Below are 20,896 nucleotides of genomic sequence, written 5' to 3'. Positions count from 1 at the left end.
TGTGAACCGAGGCGGAGGAATGAGACCGTCATGTATCTTAATATGTTGGTGCCCATACACGTCAGCATGTTTACGTCGGGGCCATGTGACCCAGTTTACGTTTGTCAGGGGGGGACTGCCACTGCTGTGCCCAATGAGTCAGTATGATGGAGTGCAAGCACAACACAATACTTGTTAAGCAATCTCAGCAATGTTTTCACTGCCACTGCACCCACTCGCCTAAGCCCCCACACTGCGCCATACTCCCACTCTTGTGGACCACTTATGCATATATGTATGCAACGAAAAGGTAAAAGTTGCAGAAAAAAAATATGACTGCACTCTGCATGCTAATTTTAGCCGTTCATTTGTCTTCCGAGTGTGTGTTGAGTGCAGATTCTCAGTGTGTGTGTGCATGTGTGTGTTTCTGTATCTTCTGCCCTCTAGGCCTGTACACTGGATGTGCATTCGTGCCCTTATCTTGAGCACTCTTCTGGCAGAAAGAGGCTGCTGTGTGCTCATTACTGACTCTCACAGACATTGTTCCTCTGGTGGAAGTGTGTTTGCGACTTGGTAATTTGCTCTTTACTGGCCACTGCTTTGTCCCCTTTGAGTGCATTCCCAAGTACAGTTACAGGCTATAGAGTCATGTTATTTGTATGAAAGGCAGTGCACGGTTAGTGTCTGAGGCCCTCATCATTCAGCAGATACCAGAAGTGAATAGATGATCCTTTATGGGAAGGTTGTCTGTCAGGGTTACATCAATAAAATGACCCCAAAGATGGGGTAAAAAGATTCTCTCCTTATCACATCACTCATTTGTATGACATGCTACACTCATACACAGATGTGCAATATAAAAATGCATGCATACGTATAAACAAATAGAATACAGCTGACTGACATGCAGTCAATTGAAAAATAAAGCACACCCTCTCTCAGTCAAAAGGTTTCACAAATCCGGGCGTAATTAAAGCTTATCCGGTCCTTACCAGGTCTTAGAATTAGGTAAATACAACCTCAGATGAGCAACACAACATATTATACTATGTCATCATTTATTCAACAAAAACATAACCAAAATGCAGATACAATGTGTTGAATATGAAGTACATTGTGATTGCTTACTCATAAATTAAGAGTGTCTATAGCAGCCAAGTCCTGCTAATCAAATGCTTTTAATTAACTGGCCATCAGCAGGTGTGAGCACCTCTATAAAAGCAGAAATGTTGGCAGTTTGCTGGTCTGGAGAACTCAGATGTGTATTACCAAAATGCCAAGAGGGAAAGACATCAGCAATTATCTTAGAGATGAAATTGTTACTGCCCATTATTCTGGGGTCCATCATTCAGCAGTAAAAAAGATTATTCAGGGATGGAAAACACTCAAGACAGTTGCCAATGTTTCCAGGAGTGGACGCTCCAACAAGTTCACCCCAAAGTCAAACACGGTAATGTTCTGGACTTGTTTTGCAGCCACAAGAGCTAGACATCTTCCAGTGATTGAGTCCACCATGAACTCTGCTGTATATCAAAATATTCTAGTGTCAAATGTGAGGGCTTCTGTCTGAAGGCTTAAGCTTGGCTGAAAGTGGGCCATGCAACAGGACAATGATCCCAAACAGCAGCAAATCTACAACAGAATATCTGAAAAAGAAAAGAATCAAGGCGCTGCAATGGTTCAAAGTACAGAACTTAACTTGACAGAAATGCTGTTGTACTGAGAATAAATCAATACTGCAAACCTCGATGAACTGAAGCAATGTTGTAAAGGAGAGTGGACTGACAACATCACACAGAAAATTATTATTGGAAGTTGTTACTGAGACATGTAATTCTACTAAATCATGGGGTGTGCTTAGTTTTCACAATCCTTTGACACCTTCCTCTAAAGAATATTGCCACCGACATCCAATTTTGTACACGCCCTAATGCTGTGAGGTTAATGCATTCATCTGAAGTTCGGACTACAACATACCAGTACTGTGTACTATTGGTTGGGATACATGCCAGGTACCTCCTGCCTGCTGCTTGGTTACTGATGAAAACATCACAACCACCAATTTCCCTTGCAAACTAAGTTGGCGATATGTTGCTGTTCAACTTAACAAGAAATTGATTTAAAAGGGCATACATTCATGTTATACTCTGATTAAGTTCACATAGAATTATTAAGTCCCCCACAACTGGCAGAGGGAACGACAGCAATGTGAAAATGATACACAAATCACACGTGCTAATGCTCGCTAATGCTAATCACTTCTTTCACAACTTCTCCCCCCCATGCGTTCCATCTTCCTCTTTTAATAGCTTAACTGTGAGTCTAAATTGAGCTGTAAAACATCAATTACTTTTCTTTTCCTAGATATATGCAGCTTACGTTTGCATTTGGCCCATCTTAAGCAGAAGAGTGTGCATGCCTTATGTGAACAGATGAGTAATGTGATGAGGAGAGTGGAGATGAAAAGGAAGGAAGAGAGGCAGTAAGTCGTCAGGGTTGTTCGACTGGGGTGACCCTAACGGCTGATTGGTTAATTCCCTGTCCTCTGAGCCTTCCCATGATGCTTAGAGGAAGGATAGTTCCCAAGGTTATGCATGCCTACACATTAAGCTTGCAAAAAAAAAAAAAAAAACTGCACACATAAATGAACAGGCAAGTGAGGAGGAGCTTCATCGCTGGCAAAGCCTGAAGGATTGCCAGATTTCCATTTAAACCGATATGTTATCACAGTAAATCACAGGTCATTTTCATTCTCAGAAGACCAAGCTGAGAGGACACATGGAGGACACTGTGCTGAACTACAGACTGCTGAATGTCCAGTAACACTTTGGACAACTAGATCAAAAGAACATTTGAATATAATGGGTGTTGATGTGACACGTGCTGACTGTGCTTGTGGATTTCATTGATATATTCAAATGAGTGAGAAAGCTGTTTCAATGAGGATTACGGAAAATTGTGGGCATGGCTGCAAGCTTGATCTAATTGAAACCAACGTCTGGACACATCCTGGCAGGCTAACATCCTTAAATACACACAAACACACACACAGCTCATCAACTTGAGTAGCTCTAGAGTGAGTCAGATTCATTAGATTACGTCATGTTAGCTACCACATGTTATCATATCACACTAGTAAATCAAGGCCTGAAAAATGTACTGAATGACGCTCAGTGAAAAAAATGCTGTTCTTCTGGTGTACCTTTTTCACTCTATGGTGTATTTATGTCAGAGTGTGACGGCAGGATTGTCTGAATGCCCTGAAATGTGATTTCAGATTGAATTAAATTTAATAATAACAGGGAAGGAGTTTGGATGAGTTGATTAATAAAACGTCTTGTCAGCACTGAGGAATAAAACAGCTGGCACTTTGACTGGTCGGCTCTACTCACTCAAACAGGTAGAATAAAGCAAAGAGAAGCCCAAGCTGAAAAGAAAGTCTACATTACTGATGGTGCAAGGGTAGTTCAGTTAAAAGTAGCTCAGCCCAACTGTTTAATGTAATCTATTTGAATGAACAGCTATAATTGATCCATGATGTAAAAATGAGGTTTCCCATCTGGAACAGGTAGCTTTGGACAGATAACAAACTGAAGAGTGAATAAATATGACAGATTCAGATGTTTTCATGCAGATAATCAAAGTTTGTGAATGCTTTCATGAGTATGTTCAATCAAGACTTGGAGAATCTTTGCCAACAGCCTCTGAACTGCCAAATTTGTTTAATTTATTGGTCCCTTGTGATATTTTTGTTAAAAGTAATGAAGATGAGTTCAATAAAGCTCAAGTCAACAAAGTCTTATAAAACAGTGACAAAAAACTAAGTATGTAAGTGGAAGCTAGGCAGAGCCCATAAAACCTGTTAACTAACCCCCTATATAAAGCATATCCAAGTAGTAATTAATGGCTTCAATGAACATTGATAAACCTTTTCCATATTTTTTGTGTATCAAAATGAACAGTCATAAATGTCTTTGAGTTGCCTGGTTGTAATATATATAAACAGTAAATAATTGGTTTGTATCATCCTCCTGCATGACGTGTTGCAGTTTTCAACCGATCACATCCTAAGAATAGCAGTGCTCATTTATTAATGTGGTCTGACAGTAGTACATTACTGTAGTAAGGCAGCAATCATTTCAGGGTTTCAGGGTTTCATTACATAAAAATGCCCACCAGCCAGAGTTTAACCAACAGTTCAATATTGCAGTTAAGTGGTTTTTGCAGTATGAGAAACCACATGTTTACTGATTTCTAGAACAATGTTATTACAAATTAAACAGAAAAACTCCAACCACAGGTTTTTTTTTATTACCTTTAAATTAAAAATATTTCTTAAATCTAATAGAGTTTTCATAGAGTGAACTCCAGTGCTCTAGTTGTACAGCAATATGATGGGGCTGTGAGAAATGGTTTAGATATTTTTGAAAAGAAAGTTGCCTATTATAAAATGTTGTTACAGCAACATGTTCCCAGTGTCAACCCTGAGCTGTAATGCTTAAACAAATGTTAGCATTCATTTGCTTTTAATATAGCAACAAATTTCTGCTTATGAAATCATTGCAAAGGCTGCCTGACTATAAACTATAATTAATTCTATTATTCATGCAACCACTTAATCCGAACAGGTTTTTTCATCCACACCTCATCCGACTGTGGCTAAATCAGCATAACCTGAGCTGCATTTCTGGCATCAACTACTATAGTGTGTGGGAGTTTTCTTTTTTTGCACATGGCTGATCATCATCAGTATAAAAAATGAACACCACAAATATAGAAACATGAAGGCTAGCTTTATAAGCTCACCATCCTGCTGACTGAAGCACATTTCTGCTCTGCATTTATAATGCATCCATGACAACTATTGATAACCAAATCTTTCTGTCTTTTTGTCTCTTCTTGTTCAGGTGAAGCACCGGGTAAAGTTAACATGCACATCTGTTTCCATCATGCTACTGCTTACATCAGCAGGGGAGGCCAAATGGCTGTGATTGGAGGAGAGAGGAGACAAAACCCTGTTTGATTGGACCAGAGCTGCGACTCAACATAACCTAACTGGAGTAAGATGACTCTCATGTTGCTGGGCTTGTAGAAAATGACCAATACTTCTGTTAGCTGAAGCACATGAAATGTAAAAAATGAAAGAGGAAGGTGAGAATTAAGAGGTACGGGAAACAGCAGATCAGTAGTGAGTTGTAGAATGTGTTATGTAACAGCCACCTCTCTGTGTCTGTTTCACTGTTATCTCACACTCACACACTTCATACTGCAGAAAGGAAGAATGCCATCCTGTCCAAGTTCAAGTCAACTGCTCAGTGCCGATAACAACTTGGATAACATCATTTGTGGGAAAGCCATGAGCACTGAGATCTGAGCTCCCTAGAGGGCTTGTTGGACATCCCATTATTTTAAATGAGAAATGTGGAGACACATGCAGAGAGTCATCAAGGTAGTACAGAAGAATGATGCAACCTGAGCTGATAGCATTAAATATTAACCATAATCTTAAACCAACTGACCTCCCGACTTCCCAGGGATTCAAATATCACACATAAACATGGATGCCAGGTTACACACATCCAAACACAATCACTATTCACTTACATAGGATCAGGCTACTAGCAGTACTGTGCTTACCTTAATATTCATGACTATAATTAAAGTATAAGAGTTTCTCAACATTCTCTGATAGTATTTTAGCTCAAACAATGCCCACAAAACCACATGCCCCCCAAAGTTGCAGCGCTGTGTAAGACCTAACTAAAAATAGAAAGCAATGATTTACAACGCATTTAAAGGCATTAAAACCATTTAATTTAATAATTACACATCAAAACCCTGTAATTCAATAAGAACAGGGTTTTAATGCCTGCATCGCTTCTTTTTAATGACACAAATCTGTGTCCGATGTGTTGCCTTTGTGCTACTTTCACTACTTTCCTTTGTGCTATATTCAGCTTTTCTACTTGGTTTATGGTATTGTAACTTTATTGGTATTACGGTTAGGCTTGTTATTTATAACCTAATTTCTTTGAATATTTCAGAGGCATAGATGATCTTATGATACTGTGATATTATGCTGCTTATGTGTCTGTGCTACAGTGGGAATCCCACTTTCAAGAAAGCAGTTGTAACAATGGCATAATATCTTCCTAAAGTGTATAAAACCATAATCCATAGTTTCATCAACATATATAAAATTATACTACTTTATATAGAAAATCGTCTCTCTTGATTGTTCTGGTGATAGTATTTTAATCATGTTTTATTCAGACTGAGTTTTTGTTGTTACATTACTTCAAAAGTTCTGGAAATGAATAACTCTTTGAATATGAATGTAGCCTCCAAGGAGGTTTAATTTAAGAGAATAACAGGCTCAGCTGTTATGTTTAGAAGGCTGTTGTTTTCTTACTGATGTGTGAAACAACATGTAGCAGTTAGATAGGTTAGTCTCTTAACATTGCAACACGTACAGTTCTCACAGATATTTATAGACACACTTGACTCTGGATTCAAATGCGTTAATATGGATCGTCTATTTTTAGCTCAATGCACTTTCTTTTCGGCATAAACTTGCCATAGATTAAAATTAGATTAGGTCATATTTGTATATATTTTGTTTTCATAATGTATCATGTTACGGAATAGTTCAGTAACCCAATGTTTATGTTTTCAAAGTGAGAACGCTGGAACGAGTGACTTCAATTTGAACCAATCTGATCTGATCTAGGCCTCACCAGCTGTCCACTAGCCTTCCCTGCCCTCCACCTTCAGCTCCTCTTTAATCCCCAAAGCTCCTCTCTCTTCCTCTGTCAAATGAGCTTGGGCCCTCATCTGTTCCACACGCTCTATCATTGAGTCCCGCTTTCCATTCCCCTCCAGACTCGCATGCCTTCCAGATTGCGCGGGCGTCTCAACATTGTCACTCACCGTGGTGCTGCTGTTCATGCCTCCCTCATCCTCTTGCTCTCCTCTCACACAGTGTGTCCTTCTGGCCTGGCGTTTATTGAATCAGCCCCAAACAGAAGTGAAGGAAGGCATATTGGAAAAAAAAAATAAAATAAAAGAGGGATATGGAGATAAATGTGAACAAGTCAGGAGATTTAGACTTTGTAGATTTCCATGGCAATCAGTACACATAATCCTCTTCAACAATGGGCTTACACAGCCTTTACTTTTTTTGCAAACAAAAACCTGAGAGGACCCATGTTCTCTCCATGGGGGTCCAGTCAGGTGCAAGTACCACTACAACACTCAAGTAAATGTGTTTGAGAGAATTTTGTCCAATTGCTGCTTAAATGATACTTCCAGCTTTAATCTGTATTTATTTCCACCCCTTAAAAAACATATTTTAAGTGTTTTAAACCTTGTGAAGCCTGTATTTATAAATATATATGTGTCTCTTACTCACCAACCAAGCCAACAGCATACAGCCAAACATGCTCATCATTGTCATACACATGAGTCTGGGTAGAGTTTGTCCATCAGGTCAAGTTGCTTGTGGCTTAAAATGAGCACTCACGATCACTGTAGTTACAAGTTGCCACACATTTGTCTTACTGTCAGTCAAGGTCACTCGGCAAATTCCTCCTCACCTACTCTGCTGCAAGTTCTTTCCTCCTTCCCCCATCTTTTCTGTCCACCATGATTTTCTCAATCCCTCTCTTCTGCCTCTATTTTTAACCAGCTTAGCAGCACTGAAGTCGTGAGAGGTTTATTCTCTGCCTTCTTCCTGGCTTGATACCTGGCTGCCAATTCACAATGTCTGGTATTCCCATCTTGGTGCAATTGAATAGAACGCTAATAGTTTGCGTTACGAAAAATTCTGTTCTATTCAACTCTATTTGTTCATAGAAATATTTGGTGCAACAAAGCTGAATCCTGATATCTTCTCTACATTTCCACATCAGGATCCTCATTGATAGACTGAACATTCCCACCATAGTAAGTCATTTAATCAATACAGAAAGAGACATTAGAAAGAGTTATAACTCCCACTTAAATCCAGGATCATATATATTGATCGAGATCTTATAGAGATGTTAAAGTCAATGTAGGACCGTGTAGCTCTGCTAAAAGGACATTTTTAGATATCATTGCAGTCTAAGAAGTTTTCTTTAACTGCAGTGATAAATATAATCAGTTTCATACTGAAAAGATTTTTGTTTTCAAAATCTGACCTTGGTTTTAAGTTTTCAGTGGCTTTAAGTGGTAAGATACAGAATGTCAGCTATAAACCCATTAGACATTTAGTAGTTCTTAGAACCCCGGTGTACCTGTGTGACCAGAATACAGCCAGGGGACAGACTGCAGAGTCATTGTGTGCTGCTTGTCAGGCCTCACCTTCATCTGCAGTAGCACAGGCTAATCTGCAACAGCCCTAGCTCATTCAGGACACAGCTGCACATCGTGTCAGTTAATACTGTACAGATAAGCTGCAGGACACGAATGGTTTATACATGTGAGTCAATGGTGCAGGAGGGATGCATTTAATCTTTAAATTCTGTATCTGTAAGAATGCAAGATTGGATTCTTTGGTGTGCTTACAGTGCTTGAAATGAGCACACTGATCTAAAAATGGTCCTCTTCCTGAGCTTCTGTACTGTGAGTACAGGCTTGGAGGAAAATGAAGCTTAAGATAGAAAGAGATGAGTCAGACAAGAGAAGGAAAAGCACAAAACAAGTGCTTGCCACTGTATCAGGTGAGCTACTGCAGTCATCACATGGGAATATGTGGGCAATGCAGCTTCAATGCACCCCACGCTCCCCTATCATTATCTGATAAATGGTACAAAGTGACAGTACTCACCAGTAGCAAAAGCAACCCCCACAGGTATTTTCTGAATTAGACATTAGAAGGTGGTAAAGCATGTCATTAACTCTTAGCTGTGCACATCCACTCTATGTCCACACTGCTCCCAGGTGGTGAAATAGTGTAACAGCAACTGAGGGAGAAAATGCAATATTTAAATAGTAAATAGTCTCTGCAATGAACAAAAACGCCACAAACTCAACTTATGTGATTTTATCAAATTCATAATTTACATGTTTATTGAATCAGCAAAAATTACTTTAAAAATACAATTCAGAGTAAAAGAGATTAAAACCAAAAACATACCAGGAAATAAATCACTTTTCTCAGAGGCTAGTTAAATAAAAAAGAAAAAGAAAAAAGAAAAAAAAAAGCACACCTTGTTGGCACCAACACACAAAAAGACACCTTTAGGTTCGTTACAGAGGATAATTTTAAGTACGATCAACATGTTTAACCCACGATGGATGGACATATCTGTGTCAGGAATCTGTGTCAACCCCTGTTTGAACCCTTTAAAGAACTACTTCATCCTCCACAAGAGATGAACTGCAATAGATTTCATGGATATAATCCAGATCTAGCTTAATCCATCGGAGCACGCTGGCAGACAAAGAGAATAAAAAAATATAGGTAAAAAAGTTGCTATAATAGTAACAGATATCCCTCAAAACACAGTGCTCTGACTGCTATTAGTTTTAGCAACAGAGTGCTGTTTTACTATGGCTTTTAATGATGGACGGATAGATGGAAGAAAAAAAAACCCGCCGGCCAGTTCATCAAATTTCAATCACTCACTTCCTCTTTTGTTGTGCTAGCTTCCACAGGAGCATTGATAGCATTACAATATCACAACAAAGGCCAGATGCAAACATTTATAGGGAAAATGAAAAGCTATTCAATTAAAATGCACAGAAGAAATTTATCTCCCGCAGTCAAACCCTCCAGACTGCAGTTTAAAAACCTAATGTTAAGGTCTGGGCTCTTGTCTTGGTGCTGCCTGATTAACTGCAGCTAATAGCTTTTCCACAGGGTGCCCGTTTCACACAGACCTTATGCCAGCTGGGCGTTGAAACCAACAACATGAAGCCGACATAAACAGACACGGGTATCACATATTAGACCTTGAATTGTGCTTCTCTTAACCAAGTCATGTCTATACAGATGACATGTAAAATGACCCAATATTCAAAAATGTAAACCAATTCAGAGTCAACATCTGTTTCATCTTCCTAGTTGCCAACCTGAATATGGTATAAAATTCAACAAAATACGCCATTTAAAACATAATCGATTTATCTACAATTTAAAAACAATCATTTCATTACATTCTTGTAGCTGTGTGCTACATCTATACGTACAGTATATCAGCAATACTTTGCATCTTGCTGTTCTCAAGCTAATCAGAGCAACACACGACCTAACCTGATCATTTCATATAAAAGACCACTGGCAACTGAATAACTCATATCCAAGCATAAATCTTCATATTCCCAAATTATCATTTTAAGAAAGAGGTAAATTCATGGCTGTGTTACTCCAACAGAAATGCATCCATTCATGCCCACACATACATCCGTGTCTTCTGACAGTCGTCACACAAACATCGCAGATGACACAAAGCTGTCCCCGTGGTTGATATTTGGGCCCTGGTAATAGTCCTGGTGGTCACTGTCTGTGCGTACATAAGGAGGGGGGACCTCATTGTTGCCAGGATCATCCCATCCAGAGGGCGCAGCAGAGTAGTAATGCTCTCTGTTATTTGTTTCACGTGTTTCAGTGTCAGAATTTTCATCGTCATCGTTGGCATCAAGATCCTGCAGATAAGAAGTAATTTGGTTAAATTGAACGTTCACATTAACATCACTGCATGTCTCTTTTCTTTCTTTTAAGGAAATACAACACCATTTTGACTTTATCTCAGAGGCAAAAAGATGCATCAACTTAGATCCGAGATCTGACAAAAACCCATCAGAAAAAACACCTTTTGTGTCTTCTCTTTACACTGAATGATACTTTTTTTTTTATTGTTATGCAGCGTTTAATTTCATCATAAATTAGAGGACTACCACTACTAATTAACTGAGGCTTAAACCCATTCTTAGTCATTTCAGTGAAAAGATTGGAATAGTAAAATAATCAAATAAACAAGAGATGTGTCCTAATTCATCAATAAATTCACAAATTCCAAACATCCTAACTGAATAAAACAACTGATGGTTTAAATATTGGTTTTTCGTTTCTTTTGGGGGGAAATAATAACAATAAGATTTTAAACAGACCTTTTAAGTCACCAGAAAATGTAATGTATCGTTACTTAGCAAATAAAATATCAAGTGTTCTTCTAAAAGGCTGTTGGCTAAAGATGATATTTCTGTATTGTTTTCATTATATATCTAAAGCAACCTTATGTTTTTAAATCAACAAAAGAAAAAGAAAACCCTTTTTGACAAGCATTAAAAAGTTTGTACACGCTTTTGAAGCAACTCAGTCTTTCATTTGTTGTTGGGTTTTTTTTCATCCATTCTTACAGTAAAAGACCTCGAGTTGTGTGGCATTAAGGGCTGTCTTACCTGCCATGCTTTTGAGGTCTATCCACAACATTTTTGATGATGTTTCTGAAAGTGTATTCACCGCCCTCTTTTCATCTTAAGTTTTTTTGTACAAACTGAATGAAACTTGCCCCCAGTATTAACTTAAACTCATTCCTCCCTCCTATCAGCAAAATGTTCCGTGTCACTGACTGCTACACATGATCATCCTTATCTTTAACAGCAGTGAAGGGTGACTTTTAATGAAATTCTGCTCATTTTTGGCTCTTGCAGAAAACAAGTCCTGTTTTAACTTCACCTGTCCGCAGATGTTAAGGCGCTCATGTACAAATGCCGAATGATATGTTTTGTAGTTAAGATGCAGTTGAGTTTTTCCTCTAATTTTCCATGAAGGTCATGTTTGTGTAGATGCGGCTGCACAGTAGAACAGTGCGTTACCAGCCAAGTGTCTGCATAATTTTCTGCAGTAAAACTGTAAAACCTTCACTGTTCCTTGATCTGCCATTTTTTAAAATACATTACAGCTACCCCCCCAAAAACAACTCATTGTCTTGCTGCTTATTTTTGTGCTTCATGAGCATTAATTAATTTTATTAGTGTTTTTAAGGAGCGAGGCACTGAGGCAGAGGAGCTCATAAATGCTGATTTGCATTACATGGCCTTTTCTAATAATAATTGTGAATAAACTACAGTCCTAACAAGCTGATTAAGGTCTGAGACCTTGATAAAATGTATGTGAGAGCTCAAATCTCATGGGGCGGCCCTTTTTTTTTCCACTCCCATATAGTTTGTGTGAAACAGAAAATAACCCAACATCCTGCAAAAGGCAAAATGAGCTAAACATTTGATAAACAAAGGCAACAAAGAGTTGCATGATATGATGAGCTTTTGATAGAATCACTGCACCCCCCCTGTTTTCTCCAAGTTCAAAGTAAGAAGAATATACAAATGAGTTGCAGTGATTTGACTGTATGTAGGCTAAACATTTGTTTCCAGCAAGTTTCCTCACCGTGACTGGCTCTGCGCCCTGGGTGGAGTAGTACTGGTTATGTGGAGGTCTGTCCTGGGTCACTGGGGCATGGCTGGAGTTCAGTGGCTGAGAAAAGACATGCACACACGTCAATAAATTTCAATAGATCAAATCGATTCTTTGCCGTTAACATTTGTGTTAACACTTTCTGCATGATGATTTTGTTGCCTTTTCAAATATTTCCTGATGGTGACTCACCCTGGTGGCAGAGTTGTCAGTCTTCTTAGGAGGAGGGGGTTTGTACTTGGGTGGACCACTAAAACACAAAAATACACAGCTGTCATGTTGATAGAGTCACACAAATATGTGACATGCAGCTTGGCTTTTCATCAAAGGGTGCAATTTACAATGAACACAAAAAAAGGGAGAAAAAAAATGAGGTGGTCCACAAGTCATCCACGCTCAGTCAGTCACACAGATACTTACTCTCCATTGAGCTTGTTGTTTTTGTGTTTGCGGTATATGGCAATGCCTGTTCCAATGGCAGCGATGATTAGAATGACTCCGATGATGGCTCCTATGATGCTGCCTGTGGTGGGACCCTTTTCTCGGCGACTAGTAGCTGAGAAAAAAAATAAATAAAATGGAAAATATGACACTTTTATTTCTATTAGTTTGAAAGAGCAGAAACCTTTTGTTCTACAAACCTTAAAAAGTTAAGCTTATAAGAAAATGTAGATAAGTTTTGAGCAGTTGTGCCAATTTAGAAAACAAGAAAAACTGTCCAATACTCTCAAAGACAGGGAGAAATTCTATAGCATACTTTACCATTTTAGAAATATGCTTGATTACATCCTGGCTAGTTAATTGGACTGCTGTCCTTGTCCCAGTACACCTGCCCAGCAGGGTTCTGCAGCTTCTAATTTTCTCTCTGGGAGATCATCGTACATGTAGGTAAAGCTAAATTCAATGCACAGATTTGGTCTTTAAGTTACATAAATAGTGATTTTGTCAGATGACATTGCGGTTATACGATTAAGATTTTATTAGAGCAGAGAGACAGTCACAACTTTAACAGTCTGACAAAAGAAACAGGTAAAATATGTTTTATTGTGCTGTCAGTTGTCTATGAATTCAGTCAGATGTTTACATGCATTTTAAAAGTCTGGATTAGTTGGACTGACACAATGATTCATTTTTCTCTATTCTTTTCATCAAATAACACAAAACATGCATTTATGTTAAAGTAATAAATCCCTTAAGTGACCATAATAATTGTCAAATGATTAGTGTAAGCAAGAGTGTCTTTAACTTTTACTCAATCCATAATTCTTAAACAATCATCAGAATATTATAATAGCACATTTTAAAAACTATTAGTTGAGTCATCCAAGTTTCAGCAATAACTTGTGTTGTTAAAGTCACATCTCCTGCTGCTGTAACAGCTGCACAGGGTGAAGTCAAACAAACCATGTGGTCCCTTCTGTTGGAGAACTTATTTGTTTAAAACAAAATGGAGTCAAACAGAAAAACTAAATGGTTTAAAACCAACGATCGCCTTTATAATTGTGCTGCGGCTTTTCTTCTTCTAGGCTCAGAAACCTCTGGAGTCGTCACTGGAAGTCTGACAGCTACTCAGACCCAGAAAACACATTCTGGCTCTGACCACACTGCAGTAATGACCTTACACAATATGTACTTTGATGCTTGAATTTGGTCTTTTGAGGTAGCAGTGCTCCCGAGGCTAAGAATGAACCTCCATTTTCAAATTAAACATGGCAGACAGATACTGAACTATGTCATTTTCTATTCCATTAATCATTGTTCCGCTCCTTAGATTTATTTTGTAACCTCATTTGAGTTCCCACCCCTCAGATTTGGAGCCGCTCATTTAACAACCATTAACATTAATTAAACGTCATGTAGCATAAGACTATAAGTATGGTCACTGACGTGATTCCACATCAATACAAGTGGCTTAATAATGTGGAAGAAAAAGAGACTTAGCAATAACGTTGAGTTTTGAAGTGTGTGTGTGTGTGTGTGTGTGTGTGTGTGTGTGTATGTGCGAGAGATCAAGTGAAACACGGCTGGTGAAGTACAGAAGGGATCTTGATTAGACTGTTGAGTCACAAGGGTGATTAAGAAGAACCAGAGGAATCATGCCGAGGTTCCACTAATGAACCATGACCACGCTGAGCATGAACTACTACCCTCCAACACACACACAGTGCACACTCAAACCTACACTCCATGTGTTTACTGAAGGTGCAACTCGGCTCATTATCCTTCGTATTCCCAGGAGATTATGCTAATGAGGGGAGTTAAAGGCCAGCAAGGATCTGAAGCCCATCTGATGAAGGGTCGTGATTGAATGTTGTTAGCCCTCCAATTACAATTCTTTCTAACAATAGACTACTTTGAATATCCCCTAAAATAATTTCCATTCTTTACATGTACAGGAGTGTCCTAATGATCATTTCTTTTCATACCACTCATTACAACCCCGGCACATCAGCTCCAACATTGACCTTACATGTTCTCCTCCGCCGCAGTACAAAGCTTTGGTTTCCCCCTTGCTTAATTTATCAGGGCTGTATTTGCAGGTTTCTGTGTACCACAAACACAATGTACTGATTAAACCTATTCGCATATTCCTGTAATATCTTCAGTTATCTCAAATTATTTTTTGAGAGAACAAAATAAACGAGACAACAAAACAACCATAAAAGGCAGTGGAGTTTAACCTGAAATATCAAAGGCTCACAGTCACAACAATAACCACAAAGCTTTTAACAGATTAAGCAAATGTGCTCCCTTAGTACAACAAACAGAAAATCTTCTTTTGATGGGGTGAGATGAGTTAATAGCATCTTTTTTATTCCAGTGCTGTAAGAGTAAGTTGTTCATTGTTAACTTCCCTCTACAGCAAAACTGACACCGTTCATACCCTTGAACCAAAACATCTAAGGGTGGAGCCTTTGTTGCATCTAAAGCAGTTTTCCGTTTCTGGAAGGACACACACACACACACGCACACACGCACGCTAGGGAGTTTAATGTTTTATGAAGAGGTCATCTTTTAAGATTCTAGCCGAACAGTTGCGCAATTCCTTTAAGTATCTTCCATATACAAGTCAAATACGTCAAGGCCACTTTATTCTTTTTTGTCTTTTTTTCCCTTCTCAATATTACATTTACAAAAAAATGTGTTATCCAACATTTCTGTAATAAGGAGATGAGGACAAGCAGTTGCTATTGCTGAATGGGAAATGTAGTCTCAGGGGCGAGAAATGAAAAGAAATTATTAATGAAAAGTCTTTAAAGTGTCCAACCAGAAGCCTGTAAAACACTTTTGCTTCAGCCATAAAAACACACATTTTGGCTTATTAACATACAGAAGATTAATAATATTGAAAAATATCCTCTTACAAGGACGGAAGGCATTGAAGCACAGAACATCGTAGAACATTCAAAGTCAGTCTGAATGCTTCATAATATGAGTGTTGGGAGACTGTTTGCACAAAGGAAATTGAAAAAACAGGCTGCCTTCAACTCATACAACTGAGACTGACTGAATATGTAACACACAAGGTGGTGTTCAGACTTTTATTGGGTTTTAAAGGTGTTGGATCACTATTGTCAAGTCAACGATGGTTTCCCACATCAAATTTTATGTTTTGTTATTTTTTTCCCTCTTGTAGATGATGAACCTGAGCTAGTTATGGGGGAATTACAACCAGGTTTACAAACAATAGGTCAAATTTAGCATTTTCAATTGAATGTTTGAGCACATTTAGGTGTTCAAACATGGTAAATAGACATGTTGAATACCATAATATTATTTTGCGAATGGGAACCGAGAACTTGGTCTTCCAAGCACTGGTAGATTCAGGTACCCAAAAATGAATCAAGTCACACTGTGCAGCAATAGCAGCTGGTGAAAAAAACAAACAAGCATGCATTTCAATTATCATCCTCCTCCAAAAGGACATTTGAAATGATTCATTTTGAGATGAATGGTTTTTGTGTCACACAACTTGTGAAATGAAGATTTTTACTCTGGTTTCATAACTTTACCATGAGACTTCCTCAATGTTTCTGGTTATCTAGTGTTTTGTCAACACATCCAGTTGATGTATTTACATGCTTTAAGTACGAGCTGATTTGCATACAGTTGACAAAGTGCAGTAAAGCATTTTACTTGACTACTTTCTGGTATTCCGCAAAAAGACATGCTTTGGAGCATCTTTACTGATCAGTTTCTGCCAGAATAAACAACCTGTGACCTTGAAACTTGACAGATCTCAAGATAAGTTTGTTGTAAAGTATGAAAGCAAAAATCCACTGGATATCTTTCATACATTTGTAACAATAAATGTTGGGAGACTTCTGTGACATAATACAGGGAAACCTGACAAATGCCTGGGATCTGACAAATATCCTATAGATGTGCCAAACTGATCAAAATGTTGCAGAGTGAGTACATTTCTGTTGTCACAGGGTTATGGGTAAACAACATTTCTTAGGATTTTTTACAATCTCTAAATAACTTAGAGATTGTAAATAGGACCCATCCTCTTTAAAGCAATGACTAATTTACTCATGACTATAATAGAGAGAAAAAAATGGTTGTGTTGATACAGAATAGCCCTCTACATGACACATCACGTCCAAATCACATTTTGATGTAGTGAAGGTCATCTGCCTCATGGTGGTGCTGTGTCTCTTCAACACTGAACTTCTTACTAGCTACAAGGCATTTTCAGCCCTTACCTGCCTTGTAAATTCTGTGTTACTTCTTCCTAATGCCAGTGCCGTGTCTGTTTATCATCACACCATCCTCCTCATTTTTAGCTTCCAAGATTTTTCTGAAATGCGACAGAAGAACCCCATCCCTCCTCCTTATTTTGCCTCGCCTTATCTCACAGGCGTCATTATCCAACCAATGTCATTTTCACTCAGCGGGTTTCAGTTTGAAACTTGTTCCTTCCTCTAAGATAACCTCTGAAAGAGAAGAAAAAGCCTTAGGAAAAGCCAGGTCTAAGGAAAGAGGTGCGGCACTTGAATGTGAAAGACTCTATTGGAAAGCATGCCCTCTGCGTTGGCCGTGGACACCAGCCTTGTCCTGCACTAATGAATTATCTCAGAGTCTGTGGGTATATCTGTGTGCAGTGGTTCTGCCACTCCTGTTTAAATCTGCACAGCTCTTTGCCAAGGACATGAAACCAGACAGGCACTTCCTCACACAATGGTGTTAAGACCACACACTTACAGAAACACTGAATATAAACTATGTATGAACACTCAGCTCTGCATTAAGAAAGAGCTGGCATCTTGTGCTGCATCCTTGTCACACAGTGTGACATATTTACACAAGAACACTAGTTTGCATCCTGCCCCTTGCCCTCCAGCGTTTTACCCCCCAGACAAACAGCACATGCATAAACAAAGATGCATCTACATACATAAAATAAACAAGCACACACAAAGCACCATCAAATTCATCTCAGAGAAGAGGAGCCCTGAGGCGGGGAGCCTTTCTTTTAAACAATGCCACTCTTTATTTCATATCTACTGCACATAAGAAGAAGAACCAGAGTTCAGAGTTGTTTATAAGGTCAGCTCCATGTCTGTGAGCAGATCAATGCAGGGAACATCTGGCCAGGAAGACTTCTATTCCTTCCTATATAGGAGGCCGTAAACTGCTCAACCTTGCCTGCCTGTCCAGCCAGTCAGCCATAGACCACCACTTCCCTATGGAGGACAGGGAGGAAGTGGAGGAGGGGGAGGGAGGAGTGGGAGTGCCGGTAGAGGAGATGAGGTTGGACGGTTGGCTGAAGCTGTCTGAAATTACAGCAGACCTACTTCAGCAAGATGAAAATACCACCAGAATCTCTTGAGCTTTAAGACGCATGGATGAGTCCTGGCCACAGTTCTGCAACCAGAGTTTTCAAGTTTTACCTCTATTCTCTAAATTTCTGTCTCAAAGAACTTTTGAGTAGGAGGGTAAAGAAAATCCAGGAGACATATCAGCCCTCCTTAATAACTTGGTGCATGTGAGTCACTGACAGAGAAGCTAAAACGAAGAAAGAATACAACGCAGAAGAGGATTCATTGAGGGATGAGTCAAAGAGGAGATGAGTCCAAACCGTGAAGTTTGGGAGAATGGCATTTAGGAGGGAGGAGGTGACAGGACAGGAATCAAAAAAGGAAAAGAAGCAGCAGAAAGAGCCAAGAGAGATGAAAGCTGTGATTAAGAGGCTGGCTTCAGATAAGTGCTGAGGGATTTCCCGGCTGCTGCCTGCAACTGGCTGATCACACATTGAGGGGGATGAAGGAGAGAGCAGAAGACAAAGATCTCACATCCCTCTCTTCTCTACTCAATCCCTTGTTCTCTCTTCCTGTATGTTTATGCCTCTCCCTGAAGGGATTAAGGTTAACATGCTGGCCTATCCTCAACTTCCACGAACAGGCTGGGCTTTAACTTCCATCATCCCTCTTTACTGTCATCCTGCTCCATCGCCGGTTCAATTTGGGATTCGCTTGTTTGGCTCTGTAATACGACAGCACAAATCTGCAGCTTCTCCCTCTGCATCTCTTATCTACTGTGCCTAACAAGCAGAGATAAGCCCATTTTATTACCCTTGCTGACCTGTTCAGCAAATCTGTGCAACACACATACACCTACATGAGATTTTACTACACTGAAAGCCTTTTAACCAACCATAAAATAACAGTCCTGTATATCCACACAAGAAAAGGTTCAGATGTACAAGTGGTTGATCTTGGCTTAAAAGATTAGCCTACCATTGGTCATTGAAAAACAATCCTCCTGTAGCTGATGATCAAATTCATTCCTAATGGGTTGCCCTGACTTTTTAAGAAGTGACAGTTGACCAAAATATCCAAAGCCTGAGGCGTCCCGATGGCTCAGCTTGACATGGTCTTGGTCATGTGGTGGTAACGTTATGGAATTGTCCCACTTGTGTGTTTTCACCGTGTGTCAACCTCCTGTCTTGTACTCCCTGAATCTTTTTAGATCACACCCAAACATGCTTTTTGGCAGTGAGAAATGTCTAATTAATTGCATAAATCTTCCGTGTTTGATCACCCCACCACCATTAATTTCTTTGAAGGAGAAAACATTTGATTTAAAATTCTCTTTTCTGAGAGGTTTTCTTTGTTGTTTCTCAGATGTTGGCTGAAACTTTGCTTTCAGCAAATGCAAACATCCAGTGTCGCAAGACAAACCAGTTTGAGCTGAAATTCGAGCCTTCTGAGACACTGGCTACGGAATCAAAGGGCATAGAAAAATGCAAGGCTATCACAGTCACAGCAGAGTGCCTGGAGATGAGATTAGGACTGAATGAATTGATGGCCTCTGAAAGAGATTAAGATAAAGAACAGTATATGTAATCTCACTGCTCACTAAAAGAAAAGAGAAATCCAAGCCTTTAGATTGTGAGGTTAACTTGGTAAAACATACATCCTATCCATCTGTTGATGTATTCATTCAGGTTCAGCTGAGTACACACTTGGTAATACAGTAACCCAATAATCAACTGCAGAATGGAGTGCAAAGGCAATAGGAGGAGCAAAAGCAGAAAATGAGAAAAAGCCAAGGAGAAAGCTTGTGGCTGCACAGGCAGGACACACAAATGAGATGCAGGTCCAAGCAGAACTCATCCATCTACAGTAGACTGGCAGTTCACACGCGCGCTTAAATTATTTACAATCAATGCCAGTACTGCAGCTACCTCTGATATTAATTTCAAGACCTGCTTCACCCACAACCACCATCCCCATCATTTACTATTCTCTGCACTCATGGTGCCATTACAATTAATTTCAGCCCTAAACAAATCAGCTCAAATTGATTGTGCTTGTTCGGACAACATAACCAACTGCATGGCTCCAAGAGGACGCACTCAACCGATCTGAGAGAAGAGTTAGAGAGATACTGTTGCTAGGGTCTTTGGTCTGGGGAAATCAGCAATGCTGATCATTTCTAATCTTCTGTGATTCAAGAGCTCAACCTTGTGCATGTCAACTGTCTGAGGATTAAATTCCTGCCACTGACTAACTCTTAGTGTACATACTGTGAACGTATGCATGTGTGCGCATGTGCAATTTGGCATTTCAAAAAGCTATTTTCTGGATACTGTGTAAACTCTGTATGGTGTGTGCGATGCTGCTCTCTGGGGAGACAGTGTGTTCCCTGCCACAGTGCATCAAAGCACATTCAGTTGCCTTGGGAGAAGGCAGCAGCTCCCTCTTCTTTTTCTCCATCTCTTTCTCTCCATGGTTCCATCTTCCCCCTCCATCTCCCTTGCTTTCCTTCCCTTTCTGACAAGGTCGCTGTTTCCCTCTTGCTGTCTCCCTGTCAATATTTACAGGCCACTTTACACTGGCACAGAGGTGGTCGGCTGCAGCCAACATTGAAGGCAGGGGTGCATTAGCCAAATGTAGCTGTCCACTCAGGACATGAATGATCTGTTGTACTACAAACACACTGCTTCTCCACACACACCGACCCGCAGAAGGATGCCAGGTAACAGGCAGAGCAGGATACAGCAAGCAC

At 39.5% G+C, this 20,896-nt stretch overlaps 1 protein-coding gene across 1 annotated transcript in view; it reads right to left on the bottom strand.

The window, feature by feature from the left end:
• Positions 1-9,006: 9,006 nt before the first annotated feature.
• The window catches only part of LOC142380215 (poliovirus receptor homolog), a 98,765-nt gene continuing 86,875 nt past the window's right edge, over positions 9,007-20,896 (bottom strand). Inside the window, exons 7-10 of the mRNA XM_075465875.1 lie at positions 12,800-12,935; positions 12,572-12,629; positions 12,353-12,439; positions 9,007-10,608 (exon numbers count right to left, since the gene is read on the bottom strand). Coding sequence (XP_075321990.1) covers positions 10,387-10,608; positions 12,353-12,439; positions 12,572-12,629; positions 12,800-12,935 — 503 coding nt within the window. The 3' untranslated portion in view covers positions 9,007-10,386. The remainder of the gene's footprint in view (positions 10,609-12,352; positions 12,440-12,571; positions 12,630-12,799; positions 12,936-20,896) is intronic.

Source organism: Odontesthes bonariensis, chromosome 5 (genome assembly GCF_027942865.1).
Source record: "Odontesthes bonariensis isolate fOdoBon6 chromosome 5, fOdoBon6.hap1, whole genome shotgun sequence".
NCBI lineage: Eukaryota > Metazoa > Chordata > Actinopteri > Atheriniformes > Atherinopsidae > Odontesthes > Odontesthes bonariensis.
This window is presented reverse-complemented; position numbering and strand designations above follow the sequence as displayed.